This window comes from Notamacropus eugenii, chromosome 1, assembly GCF_028372415.1.
Source record: "Notamacropus eugenii isolate mMacEug1 chromosome 1, mMacEug1.pri_v2, whole genome shotgun sequence".
NCBI classification, from domain to species: Eukaryota; Metazoa; Chordata; class Mammalia; order Diprotodontia; family Macropodidae; genus Notamacropus; species Notamacropus eugenii.
This window is the reverse complement of record NC_092872.1, coordinates 482,594,276-482,611,439: the sequence shown is the minus strand read 5'-3', so window position 1 is coordinate 482,611,439 and position 17,164 is coordinate 482,594,276. Positions and strand designations below refer to the sequence as shown.

The 17,164-nt window shown below is 38.2% G+C and overlaps 1 protein-coding gene across 5 annotated transcripts in view; it reads right to left on the bottom strand.

The window, feature by feature from the left end:
• ABL1 (ABL proto-oncogene 1, non-receptor tyrosine kinase) overlaps positions 1-17,164 on the bottom strand; it is a 218,909-nt gene that overhangs the window by 7,020 nt on the left and 194,725 nt on the right. For all 5 annotated transcript variants that reach the window (XM_072632733.1, XM_072632734.1, XM_072632736.1 and 2 more), the window contains 6 exons: positions 6,482-6,566; positions 5,663-5,840; positions 4,055-4,239; positions 2,883-3,035; positions 1,931-2,020; positions 1,456-1,620 (listed from right to left, as the gene is read on the bottom strand). In XM_072632733.1, the coding sequence (XP_072488834.1) occupies positions 1,456-1,620; positions 1,931-2,020; positions 2,883-3,035; positions 4,055-4,239; positions 5,663-5,840; positions 6,482-6,566 (856 nt within the window). The remainder of the gene's footprint in view (positions 1-1,455; positions 1,621-1,930; positions 2,021-2,882; positions 3,036-4,054; positions 4,240-5,662; positions 5,841-6,481; positions 6,567-17,164) is intronic.

The window sequence follows — 17,164 nt, the reverse complement described above, 5'->3', positions numbered from 1 at the left end:
TTCATCCTGCACTAAAGTCCTAATACATTGCCTCATCATGGCATGGAGGAAGCCGAGCTGGTGCCAGTGGAACACAGGTCCAGTGTCAAGTTGAAATGGCTTGAGTATGGGTTTCTTGAGGGCCTGTAGATACGTCAATGAGAAGATCAATTTAGCTAACTAAGTTCAGAGAGGCTCCTGCCCAGAGGGTTGGTCATGAGGGGTGATGACTAATTTTTGGTTACACTAATTCATTAAATTGACTCCTATGGCTTGGATGTGATTGCTCATCCAGGAAAACTCACCTCAATAAAATCAGAGATCCCTGACATAGTAATTGGTTAAGAGTTTTCATTAAAATTTTTTTTCCTAAAGCCTTTCTCAATCAAATTAAAAATTAAAAAGTCAACAAATATTTATTAGGATTCTCCTAGAGACATGCATTGTGTTTAACACCTCATATCATGATCCTAAAAGGATGAAAGGTAGCTAGCAGTGAGGAGTCTGGGCTCTGCTGCTGAGAACGTCCACTCAAAATCTGCTTTGCTTATTAGTTTTTCAGACAGAAAATTCCTAATCTACTCTAGTGGTTTAAACCATAGCTACACTCAGAATCATGAGACTCTAATATACCAATTCAACCTCCTATAGTACCCTAGGGAGTTACACTGGGTAGGTATGTTTTCAGGAATCACCAAATACTATAAGTGGTAGAGTGGCACAGTAGTAAGAGCACTGACATAGTAGAAAGGACGAACAATTCTGGAAAACCAAGCTCAAATCCCAGCTCTGATTAGCTTTGCAACCCTGGGCAAATATTTAACCTCAACATCCCGGACTTTTTTCCTCATCTATAAAATGGACACCACTTATTTCAAAAGACTGTTATGGGGAAAGCCCTCTGTAAGCCATAAAACACTATACAAACAAGATTTTTCATACCACTTCTTCTGTACCAGAGGGTTTTTTTTTTGGGGGGGGGGGGGGGTAGGAAGTATTGGGGGGGGTTGATTTGGTCTTCTTTGAGCGAGCTTTTCATGTCAATGTTCTAACTACAATCCCCCTTTCATTTGGGTTCAATATTTATTATTGTTTTATCTGCCCTGGAATGGGAACCACAAACACTTTGAATAATAGATGAAAAGGTGGATTAGTTTCTCAGTAGATTTTATAAGCATCTCTGCCTCTTTGACCGAAATAACTGCCAAAGCCAATTGCTCCTTAATGATTCCCAAAGGGAGAGAGGGGTGCTGCAGGGTGATTAGCTTTCTGTTTTCAATGGAGATCCTTCCAATTTCAAAAAGGCTAGACTCTCTGTTTCAGGACTTCCTCCTCTATGCAGGGCCTAGCGAATATTTAAAAACAAGAACAGGTTCTCCCCTTTACTTTCCATCCCTGTACATTTGACCTTGGAAGTTTCTAGTAGCTTGGAATCTGCATGGTACAAGGGAAGGCTCAAGGGCTGGTAGCACATACCGCCTTCTCCCTGACTCCTTGTATGAGGAGTGTCCAGCAGCTCACTGGTGTCTTTATTTTCAGCAGCTCTCCTGGATGTTCTGGTCTTAGTTGGTAATTCTGGTGCTTGTAGTAGTGTACTGACAACACTTCGCACACCTTTCTTCCCCAACTCTTTTTCCACCTCTAAAAACACATCAAAGAACAATCACTGGCAATAGTCTTGGAAGTCTTTTGTTTTTTAAACTAACAGTGGTTTACTATAAGTCATTACAGAAAAAAATTGTTGCTGAAGCAAAACTTAACATCTTACACTGCATGATTACAAAATAAAAGTGCCCCCCTGGATCTCTTCCCTGCTTCCAGGTTTCAGAAGCTCATCTGTGTACTCCATCACACAGACAGCACAGAAAATATACAGTCCATAGGACACACCCTTAGCCTACATGCTCCCATCCTAATCTCTTACTGACTTTGGCATAGCACTGTATCTTACCATCTGAGATGCTGGATTCCTGAAACATTGTTTCAAAGGCTTGGTGGATTTCAGCAAAGGAAGGCCGGTCAGAAGGACTCCACTGCCAACCTGGACAAAGAAAACCCAAGTTAAATAAACCATCAATGAGTCCTTATAAAGGAATCTTTAGGTTGTTGCTGAGCATTCTAAATGATAAGTGGGAATATTAAAGGAACATCCTACTCTCATTTGCTGGCATCTAGGTGGCACAGTGGATAGAGCACCAGGCCTGGGGTTAGGAAGACTCATCTTCCTGAGTTCAAACCTAGCCTTAAACACTTCCTTGCTGTATGACACTGGGCAAGTCACTTAACCCTGTTCACCTCAAGTTCCTCATCTATAAAATGAGTTGGAGAAGGAAATGGTAAACCACTCCAGTATCTTTGCTAAGAAAACCCCAAATGGGGCCACAGAGAATCAGAAATGACTGAACAATAACAACAGACAGAATCCTATCTAGCACCACAGAATGGACCAGGAGTCAGAAAAGATGAATACTAGTCCTAGCTCTGCCAAAAACTCATCGAGTGACCTTTGACAAAATGAAAGGATCTAGATGATCTCTAGATTCCCTTTCAGCCCTAATTGCTAAGACTATTTTCTTTTCCTTAGGAAAAAGAAAGACTATAACTTCCTAATGCTGCTACACTAACTGGAAACCTGAAAGTCTGGTATAAACAGATAGAAATATATCCTTTAAGGCCTCAGATAGTCTTTGATATCTTGTGATTCACATAAAATACATATACACAAAACAAATATTCACACATAAAAATATAAATACCTTTATTACAAAGAACAAACTTCCTTGGAAATAACATGGCCAAAGGACTCTGCCTCTAACCTTCCACATATATCCCTTTATGAAAAAATTTTAGTTTCTTAGTTCAGTTAAACAAAATCTTTCTTGCTAGGTTTGCAGAAAACTCACATGCCCTCATGAGTTCATAGACTTTTTCTGGACAGCCTTCTGGACGTTCCATGCGATAGTTTTTTTCCAGCAATTCATATACTTGTGACAGATCAATTCCAGGGTAAGGAGACATACCATATGTTGCAATTTCCCAAAGCAAAACTCCAAATGCTGAAATAAAGAGAAAGAACAATAAGTTAAAATTCTTAAAATTTACCTGTGACTATCAACTGTGCATTAAAACTATACAGGAGAGGCAAATACTATACTCAAAAGCAGTTCAGATGCCAACAGACTTCATTTCTTAATCAAGACCTGTGACATAACAGGGTAAAATCAGACTACCTTTCAATTTACTCACTGTTTCAAACCTGAATGCTCTGAAAGAATTAGGATCTTTCAAGTTTTATTAAAAGCATAATTAAGGAAAGTCACAGAGGATTAACCATTGTATAGTCTCCAGAAAAATAATCATTTTGGCACTACAGTACAATGGATATACACCTGCCTGGGAATCAAGAGTTTTAGTCTTAGTTCTACAACTAAGTCAAGAACCTCTGTGATCCTGAGCAAAATAAGGCTCTGGGTTTCAGTTGAGACCTGTAAGGTTCTGTCTAGCTAAAAGATTCCAAGATTATGTTTTGTAATATTTATATTCAAGACTTAGTCAAAGAAAGTAGTAATCACTCTGTCCTATGAACATCTATGCCTACATAAAATAGGAAGCAGCAAATGAAGCTTCATATTAGTGGCGACGACAGACAAGTCAGTTAAGAATTGTCATGTGACAAGCTGAAAGGCAACATCCAAGAAAAATGCTACAAGCATAGAAGCACTTGTCATGAAGCCTAAAGTTGTATGTGTCATTCAACTATCATGCCAAATATGAATATCATATTTTGAATAAAAACAAAAAGCTGGTAAGAGAAAAAAATGCAATTTATATTCAAATTACTTTGGAAGAATAAATTTATAGATACATCAAAGAACAAGAAGTACTGCTTCTCTTTGGAAGGAAAAAAGAAGAGAAAAAAGAAATAAAAGAAAGAGGAATAAAGGGGGGAGAAAGGAGGAATACAAAGTATGTAAGAGAGAAAAGAAATGAGGTAGCAAGAAAGAGAATGCCAGTGAGAAGATAAGACGTAGGAATGAGAGTGGATTGTTTTTAAACCAAATATATGAGTCCTTACCCCAGACATCTGACTTAATGGAAAATTTATTGTAAGCCAGGCTTTCAGGTGCTGTCCATTTGATTGGGAATTTAGCTCCAGCATGAGCTGTGTAGGTATCTCCTGTCATTAACCTACTCAAGCCAAAATCAGCCACCTTCACCAAGTGGTTTTCCCCTACAAGGCAGTTTCGGGCAGCAAGATCCCTAGGGAATACAGAAATCAATCCATCAGAGGTCCTGAACATCATTTCAGTTCTGGAGATCAATAATAGTTGAATAAAAAAAACAATGGCAATCAAAAGTCATCTGTTTTTTCTGAAACTTGTGTTATCTCATTAACTCTGACATTAGAGAAAATTCCTTTTAAGACTCCTCTTGCTTCATCCATACTTTAAGTATATTTTACTCAGACTGCATTTGTCAATTTTTGCTTCTTAAGTAATGCCTGCCCAGGTACATCTCAAAATCTCTCTCATTTATAATCTGATTCATCTTGCCTCCTGATTCATCCAGAGAAATCTCATTCTAACATTGTGGTTCACAGAGGAGATGAAAAGCAACAGCTTATGAAGATGACTATTTAAGATAGCTTGGTCACCAGCAATCATAGATAAATTAAATGCAGAAGAGTCTAGTTTAATAGGATTTGGGTAAAGAATTTTAGGAGGCCTGAATGCAGAGGGTACAAACTTAACAGTGTGAGGAAAATCAAAAGTCAAGAAATCTCAATTTGCAGCATCAGAGAGTTCACTTTTCCTGAGTGACAGAAGCATTTGAATTAAACTCCCATGTAGCACAGAGAACAACATGTCTTACAAGGAACTGCAGGCATTTCACACATGATACTCTTGTTCCTCACTATGGAATCTCATGTACAGATTTCATACTTCAGTTAATTGGGTAAGAATGATCAAAACTGTGGCGGGAAGTACATCTTGTATAAAATAGCCCATCAGGCCCCACCTCAGGCTGTGTCATTTCTTTGCTAGGGAGCCATTTCCACAGGCAAAGAATGCAAAGCACTAACATAATTGCAGCACATTTGAAGGTCAAAACACTCCAGCCTTCAAAACAGCAAAGAAGCTTAATTCAAAAATACATGCAATTCAGCAGCAAAACATTCTTGAACCAGACAAGAGTAAGGTGATGGACTTATAATAAAAGGGAAAAAATACAAACACCAGCCTCTAACATGAGTCTGTTTAAAGGCAATGCCTACAGCTCCCAGGAAGAAGTCATTACTGATGAAAGCTGCACAAAGGAACAATGTGTACTCTACTTCATATAGAGTTATGATTATTAGGAGTCAACCTTTGTGTGAATCTTATTTAACATACCACTTAATCCAAAATGGCTCAGACTGAATTATCTATACCCCTGTGACTAACCACCATGTTGATCCAGGGTCCATTCCTTTTCTGTTTTAAATCCTGGTTATGGGCCCCTAAAGATTACAAGATCAAGAAATTTTCACATGCCCTTATTTCAAGGTTCAATATTCTGCCAATACCAAAGTTAGAGGCTGATTCTTAATACCAAGAGAGTGATACTGAAGCTTTGCAAAGGAAAGTTTTGGCTCTCATACTGAGACTCTTAAGTGTTCCACGATGCTAAGCACAGCTCCTACCTGTGGATGAAGTTTTTCTTCTCCAGGTACTCCATAGCTGATGAGATCTGAGTGGCCATGTACAGCAGTACAACTGCATTTACCTCCTGCCGATTACACTCTCGTAGATAATCTAACAGATTCCCATAGGTCATGAACTCGGTGATTATATAGAATGGGGGTTCCCGAGTACACACCCCTGTGGAGTAAGACATGAAGTACTTTAGGCTACTGCTTCATCAAAATGACTAGCTTCAGGGAAACTGACTTGTGAGAAACTTTTTGACACTATACCCAGACCATAACCCTAACTACCAATGAAAAGCACAACACATACAACTGCAAGTTCATCTCTAATAAGATCTGTGTTTCTACTCTCTTTCTTTCCCCTAATGCTAAAAGACCTTGGATATGAGAGATACCACAAAGTTCAGAATGGAAGAATTAGCATTAAAAAAAAAAAAAAAAGAATTAACAGTAAAAATCTAACCACTCAAGCCCCCACACAAAACTACATAAACCATAATTACTTTTATCAAAAGATTACTTGACCCTCACAATCACTTTGTAAGAGGTGAAAGAACTGAAAAACTCTAATGTTTCAACAGTCAATTTTAGATTTGCATTCCCTGATTACTTTTAGATACTAGCGCAAGTAATAACACATTAGCATACCAAAAAAAATGCCTTTTGCTTTCAAGTGTTGAATGTTGGTAGAGAATAGCTGTCTAGATCTGAAACCTTAACATGGTAAAGCAGCTTATCTCTCCTTTTATGGCACCTGTATCACCTCAGAGGGTTTAATTAAAAGTTCCTCTGCTTGATACTTCTCTCACTTACCTAGTAATTGTACCAAGTTAGGGTGTTTGATCTCTTTCATTACCGCCGCTTCTTTCAAGAACTCTTCCACCTCCATAGTGTCTTCCTGCAGAGACAAAGAGGAAAAGTTTCAACAAGGAAAGTGTACAGACAGGAGAGGAAAGGGGCTGGGAATCTGCACTAGCTTCACAGTTAGTGTAAATTGGAGCTCTGAGTTGCAGCTGTCCTGGGACTTCCATTCTTCACAACCACATTACATTGATTTGCTACTAGATGTGCACCATGCCTGCCAATCTATTTTACTTCCTTTCCCAGGGCTTCACTCTTAGCATTAATGGTTCCTCCCCCTCCCTGTGGCACTGAGCTTCTCTATTCACCTATGGTAGGTAACAAATACAAGTTAGTGTCCGCATACTTGGTGCCTTACTTTCAATGGCTGCTATACAGAATGTATGTTTTTACAACAGTATGGCATTTTGCAAGGATGTAAGGTCACGGTAAAAACAGAATCAGATTCAAGATCAAATCAACCAAGAAATAATGGCCTTAAAATAAAATCAGTTTAAAGAATCTGACACTTAAGGGAAAAGAGCTATCTATTCTCAGGGACACAAAGTGGCACTGTATACAAAAGGAAAAGATGACTACACAGAACATGCTAGGATAGATCATGTGATTCTTAATGAAGCAGCCATAATCGTCTGTCACAGGATCACAGGATTGAGAATTGGAAGGAATGTGAAAGATCATCTAGTCTAACCCCCACCCTTTACAGATGAGTAAACAGAGGCCCAGAGTAATGAGGTGACTAGCCTAAGGGTGAGGAACTGGGAAGCAGCAGATGTAGGATTTAAGCCCAGGTCCACTTACTCCAAATCCAATACACTTCCTCATATTACATTTTCTCACAGGAAATGAGGTTAGCCACAGAACACAGCATTCAGGGATAGCTGCGTCATTGCTCGCCATTGCTTAATGAGACAGAAGAAGAGAAATAGTGAGGAAGTTGAACTAGTAGTCCAAATTATTTGAGGGGACTTTGGCATGTTATATTGAAATCCTCAGCTATGAGAACAGTTGAATGAGGCAGAAAGGGAGACTGGGAACCAAGGAACGAAGTGCTTAAGAAAGGAGGGGGAAGGACCAAGTGGACAGTTTATGACTGTAACAAAAATCTCCATCTCAGTCTTCCAGCCCAGATACCAAGGCTCTAACAAATCAGAGATCCAGGCCAAGATCAGACAATCAGCCACCAAAGAAGATGAGAAAAATGACAAAGCCTCAACCCTCCAAAATCATCAAAGACCCACTTGTAAACATCCAGAGCCCAGTATACTGGCCTCTACTCCCTTGAACTTGTGTAGAACCAAAAATAGTTATGAATAAAATGAATAAGCCAACAATCCCACAGACTCCTTCCCCCCGCCCGCCCCCCCCCCCCCCCCCATCAACGCTAAGCCTATCCTGGACCAAGGAGCTGACAGTTCTTATTGGGAAAAGTCAGAACATCAATCATCCTATACTCAAACTTCTTTCTCCTCCTCTTTGAATATCTGTGATTCAGAGCTGTAGGCTTCCTAGGTGAAAACTACCTTCCCATGCCTATCTTCCAATTTCCCCAAACCTGCATGATTATTCATCTCAGTCCTTCCTCCAGGCTCCTTATTCTGCTCTGCCTTTCCCTTACCTTGTGCCTTTGGAATCTCGGATTCTATCATATCCCTTCACTTTAGGTCCTTTTTTTTATGTGCTTGTACCTTCTTGCACTTAAAGAGTTTCAGTTTCCCCCCAGATATGCTGCACCCCTTACTACCTTCAGCAGTAATAATACAACTCTCTCATGCTGTCAACACACTATCCATGAAGAAAGGAAAAGTGTTTATTAAGTGCCTATTATAAGCCAAGTGCTGTGCTGAGCATATTACAAGTATCTCATGTGAGATTCATAATAACCCCATGAGGTAGGAGATATTATTATCATCCCTATTTTATGGCTGAGGAAACTGAGGTGGAAAGGGGATAAGTGACTTGACAGGGTCACATACCAGCTTGGAAGTGTCTGAGTCTGAATTTGAACTCAGGTATTCCTGACTCTAGGCTTAGTGTTCTATCTAAGCAGTATCTAAGAAGAGGCTCACTTCAATGCTTCTTGCTTCTTACCACCACTGCCACTGGTCTTTTCCTCTTCTGCCAGTCACAGCTCTTTCTTCCTTTAAGGTTTACTCCACATTTCTGTTTTCACCCTATCCTGATCCCTGTTACAATCATGAATGGTTCCCTTGGTCATTCTCCCTTCCTTTCTCAAGCACTTCATTACGTGGTTCACAGTCTTTGTGTCTCAATTCATTGTCCTCATAAGAGAGGACTTCAATATAACATGCCAAAGTGGCCTCAAATAATGTGGACTACTAGCTCAACTTCCTTAACATATCTCTTCTCTTCTCTCTCTCTTCCCGCCCTCCCTTCCCCCCACCGCCCTCTCTTTCTCCCTCTCTCCTTTTCTCTCTTCCTCCCCACTCCCCTCTCTCATCACTCACTCTACAATACCAGTCCATCAATCTGGCTCTGTCCTCACTTTCTTCCTTTGACAGTCCCAAGATGCCATAGACAGCTGGTTCTATTATATACTGTCTTCTACTTTTGAATCCCTTGCCCCTTTGTTCCACAGCCAAAGATAAAAAATATAAATAAAAAAAGATATCTTGCCAAAGACAACTTTTGGGTTACCCCTACTCTCTGCTTCATCTCTTAAGTCAGTGGGGCTATTACAAATTTATGATGAAAATAGTAAGTGTAAGTCACATTTATCTAGCACTTTAAAATTCACAAAGTACTTTATATAAATTATCTTGCTTGACTTACGATATTTAATTTTAAATGGATACTCACTGCTATAGGGCAACCCTTTCCTTCTTCCAAATTTGATACAGCCTCACTATGGCTGTCCCAAACCCTTTTCTTCTGTCAAGCCACCTACACAATTCCCCCTGCCCCCACCCTAAACAATCCTTTCAGCAGAGGACTACCTTCTACTTAGCAGAGACCATCCATGCAAATTCCCTCTTCTCCCCTACTCCATACTCAGAAACCCTTTCACCATCTCTCATTCTCTCCTCTTTTATTCTATTCTCTGATGAAGAAATGGTCTTTCCTTTTGCCAAGACCAATCCTTGTATGTGTACCCTTGTTCCCCTTTCCCTCATTCCCTTAAAGTATCATCTCCCACCCTGTAATCTTCCTTGGCCTCATCCACTGGCTTCTTTCTTGAGAAAAATAAGCCTACATCTTCCTAGTTATTAAGAAAGAAAAATATCTCTTGACACTGCCATTCCCTCAGGCTACCATCTTCTCTCTCCTCCCTCTCACAGCCAGACTCCTAGAAAAAGCTTGTTATCATTTCCATTTCCTCATTGCCCACTTATTTCTCAATCCCTGGTCATCCAAATTTCTCCAAGGGAACCAAATACCTCAACTTCTAAAGACAATGACTTTTTCTCTATCTTCATCCTTCCTGACCTCTCTGCTGTTTTTGACACTGTTGACCTTCATCCCTTCAGCATTAATGACACTTCTTTCTTCTATTTTAGTGTACTGTCTTTAATCATGTTTGCAAATTAGTCTACTGTAACTTAGTATGGGACACTGACAGACTAAAACTTAGAAACAACTTATTACTCTGTAAAAATAAAGGCACTATGTACCTAATGTCAACTAAACATACTGAGTTGGCAGTCACTGTGTCAGACTGTACTGGGAAAGAATTATTTCCAGGCTCAATATTAAGGCTATTTAATTCTTCTGAGTCCTTTCTGTTCCTTAAAATGCTCAGTAGACCATATAGTTTTTGGCCCAAAGTGCTTTGATTTACCAAGGTGACACTAATGTCAAAGGCACAAGGGCTAATGCTTGCTGCAATTCTGGAATTTAATGCTGTTCATGAACTGAAATGAGGATTTTAAAATCTTGCTAGGTCAACATTAAGTTCTAAAAGTAACTCTGAAATGAGCATTTCTATTCCATTAAAAACAAAACAAAAAGGCTACAGTGTAATAATTTCAGATATATCATTACTTCTTCTCATTTCTTTCCTTCCCTAAACATCTATAACATAGATTTGAGAAAGGTAAGGGAAGAACATACTATGACAGGTAATTCCATTCCAAAAAAATTAAAATGATCCTCTGTTTAAATCAATGTGAATTTGTCTCCCCCTGCTGGAGTCAGACCAACAGTATTTTAAGCCAGTAAGACAAGCAAACTTCATTTTTATCTGGAGACAGCCTTGAGACTGTTTAACTGCAGACACCTTTGTTTCCGTTATATTCATCAATATTCATTTGTAAAAGTTATTTAATTCTTCTGAAGAGTTTTTTCATTTATATAGTAAAACTTCAGAAATTCAAACAAATTTAGGGGAAATAATGTGAATTAATGAAATCTTTGTATTATAAAATATTTTAAAGGAATAGCATTTTATCATTTTCAAGTACATATTAAATAGAATTAAATAAAACCAGCAGAAAAATAAATTCCCACTCAATCACAATCTATAAAATATATGGAAGTACACCGGATGAAACACATACAGGAATCACAGAAAAACTACAAAACACAATAGAAATAAAAGTAAACTTAAATAACTGGAGAAAAATTAATCTCTCATGGTTGGCCCATATTACTATAATGAAAATTATAATATCATCTAAATTAAATTATAATACTATCTAAACTGAATTACAGATTTAGTGCCATACCAAACTATTTTCAAGAATTAGACAAAATAATAAAATTCATTTGAAGAACAAAAGGTCAAGAACTTCAAGGGAAATAATGAAAAGAGGTGGGAAGTAAGGGGGCCTTTACAGTACAGTTCTTTAAATATACTACAAAGAAATAATAATCAAAACTATTTGTTACTATAGAAAACTTGAACAATGAAACACACACAGACACACAGACACAGACACAGACACAGACACACACACACCCCACACCCCCATACCCCCATCCAGAACTGCAAATAATAGCTTTCTGTTTGATAAACTCAAGAACACCAACTATTGGGATAGGGACTCTGTCTGACAAAAAGTGCTAAGAAACTTAGAAAGCAAGTTGGGAGAAACTAGGCTTAGACTAATACTACACACCACACTTAGATCACACTATACATACTATGTGCTCCAAACGGACACAAAGTCAAAATATGAAAGTATCATAAAAATATCAGATGAGCAAGGCTATGGCTAGGTGCAACTATATGGAGCAACTATGGCTAGGTAAAGAGTTCCTGGCCAAATAAGCGTTGAGAGGTTCACAAGAGATAAAATGAACAATCTTAATTACATAAAACTGGAAATCTTTGGTATAAACAAGATCCATGAAGTAAGAATCAGAAGGTAAAGAGTTAACTGGGAAAAATCTAGGATATTCCTCTGATAAAGATATGCTATCCAAAATACAGCAAAGTGTTCCAAAAATCTTAGTGTGGTTTTAAGCTTTGACAGCTTAACATGTATATTAAATATATAGGAAGATAAGTAAAGACATATTAAAAATGGTTAAAAGATGTAAACAGACTGTTTTCAAAAGAAGAAATGCAAGCTTATCAATAAGCATATGAAGTCTGAGATCTCACCTTAGGCACATCAGATTGGCAAAAAGGACAAAAACGATAAACAATTACTGAAGGAATTGTAGGAGAATAGGAAGGCTGATATACCACTGATGAACCTGTTAAGTTGTTCAACTATTCTGGAAAGCAATTTGGAATTACACTGAAAATAAACTAAACTGGAGATAGCCACTGAAACAGCAATACCATTACTAGACTTATACTCTAACAGAGATCAAAGAAAGGGAAAGGACTCAGATGTACAAAGATATTTCCAGCAATAGTTTTTAATAGTAAAATCTAGAAACAAAGCAGGTGCTTAAAAACTGGGGGAAGGCTGACAAACTATGGTACATCAATATAATATTGTTGTGCTGTAAGAAATAACAAAAGGAGCAGATTCAAAGACACCTGATCAATGCAATGACCAATCCCAACTTTAGAAGACTGATGATAAAGCATGCTTCCCACCTCTTGGCAGAGTGGTGATGGATTACAGGTACAGAATGAGACATATGTTTTCGGACATGACCAATGCAATGTCAATTTCTTTTGTTTCACCATCCTTATTTGTTCTATAAAAGGACTCTTAATGGGGAGAATGTTATGAAGGTAGTGGGGGAAAGTGAAAGTAATAAGGCAGAAAAAAGAGTAAATGAAATTTTAAAAAAAGATGCAAAAGAGTACAGAAGGATATTCTAGAGGGGGCAAACAAAGGTAAAAACAGCAGTGTTAAAGTTGATGCAGACTTAAGAGAGACAGTATGATGTTGTAGAAGGAATGTTTCACTTGGGAGTCAGGAGATTTATGTCTGAGTCCTGCCAATAACTACTAGCTATGTGACCATGACTAAGTCACTGAACTTTTCCAAGACTCATCTATAAAATGGGATTAGTAATTCCTGCAGCATCTACACAAGTTTGATTTTGTGTAGCAAGGATCAAATCAGATAATGTATATGTAAAGTTCTTGATAAACCTTAAAGAGTAATATTAATATCAGTTAATTAATAATGGCCTATTCTCGAATGAGTAAATAGATACTGTCTAAATGAAGAAAAATATTTGGTATAATTAAAAACTTGGGACTTCAGATGAACATAAATAGCCACCCAACAAGGAAGGAAGGAATTACTAGTCCCTCAATTAAGAACTAGTTTTCTGAATCAGAGCCAAGTTTTCCAAAACTATGTGTCACAGTGTAGGTAACTGTATCTCACTACTTACTCTAACTCATCTCCAATCAGCTATAAAGTCCTATTAACTCTGTCTTCATAGTATCTCTCCTTTGACACTGCCACCACACTGGTGCATGCTCTCGTTGCCTCATGCCTGGTGTACTACAGTTACCTTCTTGTTAGACTCCTTACATTTCAAGTCCCTCCCCACTCTAGTCCACCCTCCACTCAACTCTCAAAGTGATCTTCTAAAAGTCTCACTTCCTCTATTCAATGAATGCAATGGTTCTCTATCACCTCTGGCATCAAATATAAAATCCTGCTTGTCTGCCATTCAGGCATTCAAAGTATTTCAAAACCATGGCCTTCTCCCTCTATTCTGGTCCTATTACACCTTATTCCCTTCCACCTCCTCTGTGATATAATGACACTGGTTGGCCTCCCTGCTTTTCCTTGATACTCCAACTTTCAATTCTGAGTATTTTCAACAGTCATCCCCATGTCTGGAATTCTCTCCCTCCTCACTTCTGTCTCTGCCTTCCTTCAAGTCCCAACTAAAATATCACCTTTTTAAAAAAATTATTTCATTAAATATTTTCCAATTACATGAAAAAAACATCTAAATCATTTAAAAAAAATTTTAGTTCCAAATTCCTTCCCTCTTGCCAAGGCAAAGCAATTTGATATCAATTATATGTGTGAAGTCATGCAAAACATATTTCCACATTGCACAAGAAAACACAAACAAAACAATAAAACAATAAAAATAGAATAAATAATGCTCCAATCTGCATTCAGAGTTCATTAGTTCTCTAAAGATGAATAACATTTTCCTTGATCAGAGTAGCTAAGTCTTTCACAGTACTTACACTACTGCTATTAACTATGTACAATGTTCTCCTGGTTCTGCTCAATTCACTTTGCATGAGTTCATATGAGTCTTTTCAGGATTTTCTGAAACCATCCTGCTCATCATTTCTTACAGCACAATAATATTCCATCATAATCACATACCACAACTTGTTTAGCCATTCCTCAACTGATAGGTCTCCCCTCAATCTTCAAATCTTTGTGATCACAAATAGAACTAGTATAAATATTTTATTTAGAGAATCTACCTCAAAATGTTCACATGGACTATTTGTGTCCAACCTATGGCAGAGCGTTCCAAGCTCACACTGGTCTGATTGGCCACAACCAGACACACTGCAGCTTGACCTTAACATAGTGATGTCATTTTGGTCCTCTTTGAGAACAACAGACAAAAATCAGGATAATTTCTACAGATGGGTCACAATTTATTATATTCATGAGCTGGGTTTAAAGAATGATGTCAAGTAAGGGCCAGGAAGGAATCTGTGTCAATGATAAATCCTGGTTCAAATCCCAGCTCTATTACTTTGTGATTTTGAAAAAGTCACAATCTTTGTGGGCCTCAGTTTCCTCTGTAAAATGAAGGGTTTAGAAATTACCAATACTGAGTGGAGTCAAGATGGCAAAATAACAGCACACACTTTCTAGACCGCTGCTCCCAAGCCCAGCCAAATACCTGTCAAAAATGGCTCTACACAAATTCTGGAGCTGCAGAACTCACAGAATGATGAGTGAAGCAAATCTCCAGCTCAAGACAGCTGGGAAGATGGAGGGGAAATGTCTATTGTGCCACACGGAGGACAGGGTGCAGTCCAGCATGGGCTGCGCCAGCACAGACAGGACCTGAGCAGACCTTGGAGAGACTGAATCTCTCATACCTGTGGCAGTTTCCAGACTTTAGGACCCCAAAACTCCAAGGACAAATTGGAAGGTCAGTGAAAAAAAAAGTCTGTGGGACCAGTGTAGGAGAGTAGAGTGGTTCAGCCCCAGGGCAACAAAGAGGAAAGGGGGCAACAGAGGGGAAAGGGGGCAGAGGAACCCACAGCAGCAGCAGGGGCAGAGACAGTGACTGTTTCTGGAGTTCTAGGCTCATTGACTGTGGAGGAATCAAGTGGCTGACAGTACACCTCCCTCCCCCACTGGAAGTAGAGCTCTACCTTAACAAAGAGCTCAAAAGTCAAGTAAATGACTGGGAAAATGAGCAAAAACAAAAAAAAGAATCAGACTATAGAATCTGACTTTGGTGACAGGGAAGACCAAAACATGCAAACAGAAGACAACAAAGTCAAAGCTCCTCCACATAAAACCTCCAAGAAAAATATGAATTCGTATCAGGTCAGGGAAGACATCAAAATGGATTTTGAAAATCAAGTTAAGAAAAGTGGAACAAAAATTGGGAAGAGAAATGAGAGTGATGAAAGAAAATTATGAAAAACAAGTCAACTGCTTACTAAAGGAGACTCAAAAATGCTGAAGAAATAACACTGTAAAAAACAGATTAACCCCAATGACAAAAAAGATCCAAAAAGCCAATGAAGAGAAGAATGCCCTAAAAAGCAGAATTGATCAGATGGAAAAGGAGGTCCAAAAGCTCACTGAAGAAAATAATTCCTTAAAGATTAGAACAGAGCAGATGGAAGCTAATGACTTTATGAAAAATCAAGAAAGTATAAAACAAAACCAAGGGAATGAAAAAATAGCAGACAATGTGAAATATCTCATTGGAAGAACAACTGACCTGGAAAATAGATCCAGGAGAGACAATTTAAAAATTATGGGACTACCTGAAAGCCATGATCAAAAAAAAGAGTCCAGACATTATCTTTCAAGAAATTATCAAGGAAAACTGCCCTGATATTCTAGAACCAGAGGGTAAAGTAAATATTAAAAGAATCCACTGATCACCTCCTAAAAGATCCCAAAAGGAAAACTTCTAGGAATACTGTAGCCAAATTTCAGAGCTCCCAGGTCAAGGAGAAAATATTTCAAGCAGCCAGAAAGAAACGGTTTGAGTATTGTGGAAATACAATCAGGATAACACAAGATCTAGGAGCTTCTACATTAAGGAATGGCAGGGCTTGAAATATGATATTCCAGAAGTCAAAGGAGCTAGGATTAAAACCAAGAATCACCTGCCCAGCAAAACTGAGTATAATCCTTTAAGGGAAAAAAATGGTCATTCAATGAAACAGAGGACTTTCAAGCATTTTTGTTGAAAAGACTAGAGCTGAATAGAAAATCTGACTTTCAAGCACAAGAATCAAGAGAAGCATGAAAAGATAAACAGGAAAGAGAAATCATAAGAGACTTACTAAAGTGAAACTGTTTACATTCCTACATGGACAGATAATATTTATAACTCCTGAGACTTTTCTCAGTACTACAGTAGTAGAAGGGATTATATACATATAGACAAAAGGCACAGGATGAGTTGAATAGGAAGGGATGATATCTAAAAGTAAACAAAATTAAGGTGTAAGAGAGGAATATATTGGGAAGAGAAAGGGAGAAACAGAATGGAGCAAATTATCTGTCACATAAAAAAGGCAAGAAAAAGTTTTTTCAATGGAAGCGAAGAAAGGGGAGGTGAGAGGGAAAAAGTGAACCTTACTCTCATTACATTTGGCTTAAGGAGTGAATAACATGGATACTCAATTTGCTATGAAACTCTATCTTATACTACAGGAAAGTAGGGGAGAAGGGGATAATTAAAAGTAAATACTTTTGAGGAGGGATAGGGTCAAAAGGGAGAATAGAATAAATGGGGAGCAAGATAGGATGGAGGGAAATATAGTTAGTCATCCACAACATGACTTTTATGGAAGTCTTTTGCATAACTACACATGTAAAACATATATCAAATTGTTTGCCTTCTCAGTGGGAATGGGTGGGGAGGGAGGGAGAGAAGTTGAAACTCAAAGTTTTAAAAATGAATATTAAAAATTGTTTTTACATGCAACTGGGAAATAAGATATACAGGCAATGGGGTATAGAAATCTATCTTGTCCTCTAAGAAAATAGAGGGGATGGGGATAAGAAAAGG